The 8290-nt window shown below is 47.1% G+C and overlaps 1 protein-coding gene across 2 annotated transcripts in view; it reads right to left on the reverse strand.

Moving 5' to 3' along the window:
* PPP1R1C (protein phosphatase 1 regulatory inhibitor subunit 1C) overlaps positions 1-8290 on the reverse strand; it is a 75630-nt gene that overhangs the window by 67077 nt on the left and 263 nt on the right. For both annotated transcript variants that reach the window (XM_015406084.1, XM_015406085.1), the window contains exon 2: positions 3175-3232. In XM_015406084.1, the coding sequence (XP_015261570.1) occupies positions 3175-3232 (58 nt within the window). The remainder of the gene's footprint in view (positions 1-3174; positions 3233-8290) is intronic.

Below are 8290 nucleotides of genomic sequence, written 5' to 3' on the forward strand. Positions count from 1 at the left end.
GGGGGGAGGGAGGAAGAGCTGAAGATTGGGGGAGGGGCCCATAAAAACGGTGGGAGGGCAGGCCCCATGGGCCCCGCAGTAGCTACGGGCCTGAGCTGCTCCCAGGCGATCCCCAGGTCCCGCCTGGATGCTGGCGTCTCTATCTGCCCCCTTATCCTTTTAAGGTATTCCCTTCCCCTTACTTTCCTAGCTGAAACGTCATGTAGCTTTGCATAGCAGCTCAGCTTGGAAGAGAAAAGAGTGGGGGGGGGGCCCTCCAGCAAACTCAGCAAAGGGGGCAGACAGGGTTTGGGGTAGGGAGGCCTGCCTCCAAGCGGAATTACAGCTCACCTCCAGGCTACAGAGGTCAGTTCCCTTGGAGAAAATGGGATGTTTGGAGGGTGGGAATCGTGGCTTTGTACCCCACGGAGGTCCCTGTCCTCCCCGGGCTCCATCCCCAAATCTCCAGGAATTTCCCAGCCTGACAACCCTACAGTGCGGACAGAAACAGCACATCACTTCTGCTTCCATTGCACTTTCCACGGCTGCGGCCACCAGAGCGAGATTTCCCCACTCCGCCGTGGAAGCCTCCTAAGTCAGCCGTGGTGTGTAACTGGAAACAAGGTCGTGTGGCACAGCTCTGTGTGTGCGTACAGAATTTCCCCTTCACAGCACCCTGTCTGCTAATGACAGCGGCGTCATCTGTAGCACAGGATTGCCTTCAGGAGTTAGGAGTAGAGCTCTTTCCCATCCAAGCAAAGGCACCAAGGGAAGAACCTCTGGTTTCTCATCTCCCGTAAAGCCCCGCTGCTTATTGCCAAAGCCAAAAAATCATTTGAAACACAGAGCCTAGCATTTCGTAATGGCTACAATATGCTGTAAGGCTCCGGCAGAAAATGGGAAAGGAGCTTCAGTAAATAGACACGGGGCTTTTTCAAATTGATTTTAAATGGGCCGTGGTGAAAATTGACTGGGGAATCTGTCAATGGCTTTACTTTGAGGATGCATTAGCAGTATGTAGGTCTAAATCGGGACCTTCCCCAAGTCACCGCGCTGTAAGACGAGAAGCATCATGTTATAACACATTAAAAGCGTCTCTCCATCTTAACTTCAGGAATGAAGACGTCAGACGTCCAAATGTCCTATTTGGTATATTTTCATTCTGCCCTTCCTCTAGGTTGCTCAGGGTGGCATATGTCAGTTCCCCTCTCTTCCATTTCACCCAACGACCCTGGAAGGTAGGTAAGGCTGGGAGAGAGAGAGTGGCCCAAGGTCACCCAGCAAACTCCCATGGCAGAGTCATAATTCAAATGTGGGTCTCCAAGATCCTAGTCTAGCATTCTAACCATGACGCCTCACTGGCTCTCATGAGGCACAGTTTCTGGAATCATGAGCATCTAGAGCCACATCTTTAGCACTCTAGTCATCCTTACATTTATGATGCATTAGCATATATGAAAGAGCCAGTTTGGGGTAGTGGTTAAGAATGCTGGACTCTAATCTGGGAGAACCGGGTTCAATTCCCCACTCCTCCTCATGCAGACAGCTGGGTGACCTCACAGTTCTCGCAGAGCTGTTCTCTCAAGAGCAGTCCTCGAAAGAGCTCTCTCAGCCCCACCTGCCTCACAGGGTGTCTGTTGTGGGGAGAGGAAGGGAAAGGAGATTGGAAGCTGCTCTGAGACTCCAAGTGAAGGAGTCTTCTTCTTCTTCTTCTTCTGTCTTTATCTGTAGGAAGCCATTTTAAAGGCGACTTTCGTACTTTAAGAACATATGAGTATTGAAGAACTGACTGTGGTGGAATTTTAATGTTTGATAAACACAACATGTCATTATAGAATAACGTGGGGATGCCAGCCTCCAGGAGGGACCTGGGGATCCCCCAAAATTGCAGCTCATCCCCAGACTACAGAGATCAGTTCCCTTGGAGAAAATGGAGGGTGGGCTGTATAACATTCTGCCTCAATGAGGTCCTTGTCCTCCCCAGGCTCCATCCCCAAATCTCCAGGAATTCCCCACCCTGAAGCTGGCAACATTATCTACCCCCCCACCAGTGGCCAGGGATGACCTGACAACCCTAGAATGACATCCTGTCACATTCTTCACGTTATTGTCACTATTACACAAATGACATCATCCTCTCCAGAGGATACATAACATGTCTCATCTCTCTCCGTTTCACCCTGTTCCCATTCTTGCAGTAAAAACATGCTGTTGATCCAATAGGGAGATTCTAGTACAATGTTGTCATGCAAGGACTCGTTGGTACCCTATGCCCCTCCCCATTCAGACAAGCCTCTTGAAGGATGTGCCCCTCACACAGAATGTCCACAGTGAGAGTTGCTAACCTCCAGGTGAGGCCTGGAGATCTCTCAGAACTACAACTACTCTCTAGACTGTAGAGGTCAGTTCCCTTGGAGAAAATGGCTGCTCTGGAGGGTAGATTTGATGGCCTTATAAACTGCTGGGGTCTCTACTCTCCCGAAACCCTGCCCTCCACAGGCTTCACCCCCCCCCCAATCTCTAGGAATTTCCCAATTTGGAATTGGCAATCCTATCCACAGGATCAGAAATGTAAGACCCCCTCCATGATGTACACAAACAGGGCTATTTTGGGGCAGGAATGCACAGGAATGGAGTTCCGGCTGGCTCCTGAGTTGGCCAAACCCAGCAGGAACTCATTAGCATAATAGGCCACACCCAACAGCAGAAACTCAGTAGGATTGGCTACATTAGGGGTGTGTGGCCTAACATGCAAAGGAGTCCCTGCTACAAAAAAGCCCTGGGTTTTGACAACAAGCAAGGTAAGCAGAATAAGAAGCAAAAGGTGGGTGTGGCTGGATGAGCACACTTCTGGTAACATGGGGGTGTGGCCTAATATGCCAATGAGCTGTGCTGTCATGGGTGTGGCCTAATATGCTAATGTGTTTCAGCTGTTGGGTGTGGCCTATTATGCTAATGAGTTCCTGCTGGGCTTTATCTACAAAAAGAGCCCTGTGGGGAAGAGGAAAACAACAGTAGTTGTCATCTGCAAGTCCATAGTCTTTCTGAGGGAATCCTAAATCCCCAGAGAACCACACTGCGATGATTTTTTTATTCCTAATTCTGGCTTTCTTTTTCCTCTAGAGTTATTTCACATAATCAACTCTTCAGTGAAGCTCACGCCCAGCCATTTTAGAAGCTACAGAAGTGACTTACCGGGAGGCGAATCAGTCATAATGACTAGTGAAGCTGGCGTAGGCCTTCTTTTCCTGATCTGTGGGAAACACAGGCCCAAAGAGACTTGTTAAAAACAGCTACAACCAAAGTCAATGGCACATTGCTGAGCAGTTCTATTATAGCTCATGTTGATCATCAAAAAAAGCACTTTCAGACAGCACTCAAACTACCCACTGCTTTTAAGATCAGCCATCACCCTTACATTTATGGTTACCATCCACAAGTGGCAGTAGGGATGGGCACGAACTGGGGAGATGTGGTTTGGTTCAGTTCAAGGTCCATGGTGTTCCCAGTTCATGAACCATGAACCATGAACCATCACGAACTTATGGCAGTGTTGGATCCCCAAGCATCGAGAATAAATCCACGTTTTCAAGAAAAGCAAAATTTATTTCAAAGCGTTGAAGACATACTCAAACACGTTCTTTGTTAGAACTGGGGTTACACAGATAGGTCAAGCATAATAAAGGAAATTCAAACAGATACAGATCCAATGAATAGCATTCCCGCTGGCGGGCTAATGGGCAGCCAAACAAAGTGGTTCAGTGTCTGAGGTTCGTTATGTGGTAGAATGGCCCCCTGGGTGTGCTAGATCCACCAAACTTGCAAGGGATCTCTGGCTGACTCTCTTCTACCTGCCTTCCAAGTTTGGTGAGGATTAGATTTATGGGATCTGAATTACACCCCCCCCCCAAGAAGGTGTACCTTCTTCGGGGGGGGGGGGATAACGCAGACCCTGTAAATCCAATCCTCACCAAACTTGGAGGGGGGGTAGAGGAGAGTCCGTTGGAAATCTCTTGTGAGTTTGGTGTCTGTAGCTTGCACAGGATTTGTTCTAGACACTCCTGAACCTCCTAGGTCTGCACCTGTTAAAATGACCACAGGTTCAGGAGGTTTAGGAGTGTATAGAACAGCTAAAGATATCGAAGTCACATGGGACCTCCCTCAGATGCTTCCCTACATGCCCTCCAAGTTCTACCTCCCCTATTGCATTGAAGTTTTGTAAACATTTAGACTGAGCAGAGACAATCTGTCTGGAAATGTATCCGTTCACAGACCACCACAAACAGCTGATAATTTGTGGGAAGTTCATGCCGGTTGACGTACCACAAATTTAACGAACTGGCCCAAAAACACCACAAACTTTAGTTCGTTACCCAGTTCATGCCCATCCCTAAATGGCAGCATACTTAAAAATACTTAAGCATACTTGGGTCCCTGCCACACGGCAGGGAAAACACCGGTCAAAGTGCAACTAATTAGAGCCGCACCAAAATAGAGACGCTGCGGGCGGGATCCCATGGATCCCGTGAGCCACGCGCCGTTGCTCCCTGGCACGATCAGATGCCAGGGAGGAAGAGACGAGGGGGAGGGGGAGGCTGCCAAACTGCGCATGTGTGAGCATGTGCAGTTCGGCCGGGGGCTGGGGATGCGCCGGCGGCAAGATGCGATCCCACGGCCAGCCATGATGCAGACCTACTGGATGAGCCACCTAGGTAGGTGGTTTGTGTTTGCTGCGGGGCTGTCGGGGGAAGGGCCGGATCGGGAACGGGCCGCAACTCTTCCCAGATGTTGCGGTGGGATTGCGCCCGTTTGCTGCGCCCCCGATCCGGCCCACTCCCGACCCAAAACCCCTCGTGAGAACAGGGCCCTTGGTATACTTTGTACTAAGTGTAGAAAGGCTAGGACTGGATATTCAGTGCCAATTGGGGTGACAGGTATTCTGCTATGGTGGGAGACAACGTTGCCCACCAGTGCCTCAAAGGCCAGCATGGGGAAAATAGACGAAAATGGGCTGGGCATGGTGGCATTGTGCTGGTGTAGGATATCACTTCTGGCAAAAACCAGTTTAAGCATAAAATTTTGGTGAATCCTAGAGTGCTCCCCTCCCACATCATGACATCCCTTTTGGGTTTTTTTGCTAGAAGTGGTGTCGTGCACCAGGATGATACTGGTGTACCTGTCTCCACCCCCCAGTCCTTCTGGGGGTGCCAAGTGATGGCGTGGAACCCCTACTGCCACTTCAACCATACCACTGGCATAAACTAAAGGACACGAGAGTTAACGGGTTTGGATCCCACAAACTTCATCACTCAGTCGCATCTAGAGTTGCCAGCTCTGGGTTGGAAAATACCTGGAAATTGGGGGGGGGGGTTGAGGGGGAGTTAAATGGAGGGACTTCAATGGGGTATAATGGCATAGAGGGCCAGTTTGGTCTAGTGGTTAAGTGTGCGGACTCTAATCTGGGAGAACCGGGTTTGATTCCCCACTCCTCCACTTGAACCTGCTGGATGACCCAGGTACAGGCTCTCCCTCCTCTGTGAGGGCAGATCTGCGTGGCAGCGTCCCCCCCCCCAATAGATAGCAATCCAAAACAGTCCAGTGGAGCCTGAGCGGTGGGTGTTGCCTTCTGACACACTTCCGGTGATGCCAATGAGTTTTGATAATGAGCTCCTCCACCTCTTTTTCTACGAAATGACCCCTGCTGGCAACCCTAGTTTCACCCACATGGGTTTTGTTCATGCAGGTCCCACGAACCCCAGCATAGACTTTTTAGTGGCCAAAGGGAACTCTCTCCTCCCATTTCCACCAGTGGAGAAGCTGGTTGGATTCAACCCAGGGGTCAAATCCAGATTCTTGTGCTGTTTCCAGCGTGGCTGGCTGTATTGACTAGCTGTGCGTCCCACAATCCTTAGCAAGATTACTGGAAATTCTAAACGGTACTTTCAGTTTTCATGGGAATTACTCAAGATTATCCTGGATAAGAAATAATTCTTTGTCTTCTTGGTCAGCTCCAGCTGCCCATTAAATCTTGGCCTCCAGTTCGCCAGCCCCAAACCTAATGATGCCATTAGAGAAACTTTCACTTCAGAACACCTCTTTCTGTAAGCATTTTTCTCCTCCTGTTATATTTGTCGGTCTTCCAAGTTTCTTTTTCTAAGATGTATGCTCAGTGATTACACTTTAATAAAACAAATTACTTTCAACGTTGGTCATTGTTTTGGCTTTGCGCAACTATTGAGTAAAAAAACCCCTGCAGATAGTACATAACCGGGGTCAGATCTGCTCACGAAACATTAGTATAATAGAACTGTTGAAAAACATTCATTCGCTTTTTGATGAAATTCTTATAAGTCTAACCAATCAGCTTGTCAGGATCCAAAGAACTAATTCCATGAGCACAAAAGGCATTCAGAATGTTTCCTCCCCTGCTTTTGTACGACACGGCAAACTTCTTTGGAATCTTTGGACGTGCTTTGAAAATATTTTGTGATTTGGCATGGGTGTTTTATTTAAGAGAAGCCATCAAAAACCCTTCTGAGTTGGTCCAAACCCTTGCTGTGAGCCTCAGCAGCTCTCTGGAACCCCTCCTGCAATACCAATTTAACCATCAAATAACAACGGCCTTGTTAAAATGCCTGGTTCTGGCTCCAGTGATCTGTGTATCCTCTCCTTGGCATTCATTACTGGTGAAGAAAGGGTTTGATCATTGGGTGATAAAGATATTCTGTCTTAAATATCCTGTCTGCTATTGGGGACATTGGATGCTATGGAAGATATGTACAGAAAACTATATGACAGTACAGGGCCTTGGTTGTAACAATTTTGATGTCTATAAACCATGAGAGCAATCAAGCAGGATAGCTCATGCACCGTGGTACTTAATGATGGGCAGAAATACTTTAGAAGAAGAAGAAGAAGAGATTGGATTTATACCCCGCCCTTCACTACCCAAAGGTGTCTCAGAGTGGCTTACAAACTCCTTTCCCTTCCCCTCCCCACAACAGACACCCTGTGAGGTGGGTGGGGCTGAGAGAGCTCTGACAGAAACTGCTCTTTTTCAAGGACAGCTGTGCCAGAGTTTGTGACTGACCCAAGGTCACATCAGCAGGTGCAAGTGGAGGAGTGGGGAATCAAACCCGGTTCTCCCAGATTAGAGTCCGCACACTTAACCACTACACCAAACTGGCGGTGGGTGTTGCTATTGTAGGCATGGTCCTTTCTGGTTTTAATTGGGAACATGGTTCTCGTAATGAAACATTTCCTTCTTCTGAAGATGTCACATTCAGCAAAACGCTTTATTTATGATTATCTCGCTCTCCAGAAAATCCTTGGCATATGCCCTCAGCACCCTAGGTCATTCTATGGCTACCAATATCAGCCGGTCTCTTCCTGGCAAAGGCTGTTCTGTCCTGCAGACTATTTTCAATAGAAGACAAATGATCTACAAAACCCTGTAATGCATGTATGACCAAGTACTGTCAGTGATCTTTCAGAAACAGGGACATATAAGGCTAGACTGAGTGATGGACGCCAAAAAAAACAGATCTCCCCTTATACTTTCAAGATGTGAGCATTCTTATGATAAAGCATAGATGCATTAGATTACATACTTTCAAAAATTCAGTTTACAATACATTGTGAAATGTGGGTAAACACACAAAATTATATATTTTCTCTTAGAACTCCCATTACACTTTCAAGATGCGAGCATTCTTATGATAAAGCATACATGCATTAGATTGCATGTTTTCAGAAATTCAGTTTGCAATATATTGTGAAATGGGGTTAAACGTACAAAATTATATATATGCTTTTAGATCTTACGTTATACTTTCAAGATTTCAGCATTCTTATGATAAAGCATACATGCGCTAGATTACATGCTTTCGAAAATTCAGTGTACAATATATTGTGAAATGTGGGTAAACACACAAAATTACGTCTATGCTCCTATTTTTTCCCTCAACATCTTTTGTCAAGTTTGAGGGCATTCAGCTGCTTTCAGAGTGAAATGTGGGTAAACACACAAAATTACATTCAGCTGCTTTCACATAAAAACTCCTGCCCTTCTCCCAAATGGCAATTACACTTCCCTGAATTCCTTACGCATGTACACGGTACACTGATATCTCTTCTTTATTTTTGACATTCACCCAACTATATTTTTAGACTGAATCATTTTTTTTAAAAAAAATGCATAGAGCAGTAGTGGTAAAACAGCAGAGTTATCGCTACAGCAAGTTGTCCATTCTAAAAAGGAAAACCAATATTTGCTCAAGGGGGGGGGGGAAGCGCATACATCCCAAAGAGA

Source organism: Gekko japonicus, unplaced genomic scaffold (assembly GCF_001447785.1).
Source record: "Gekko japonicus isolate JY-2015 unplaced genomic scaffold, Gekko_japonicus_V1.1 scaffold630, whole genome shotgun sequence".
Lineage (NCBI taxonomy): Eukaryota > Metazoa > Chordata > Lepidosauria > Squamata > Gekkonidae > Gekko > Gekko japonicus.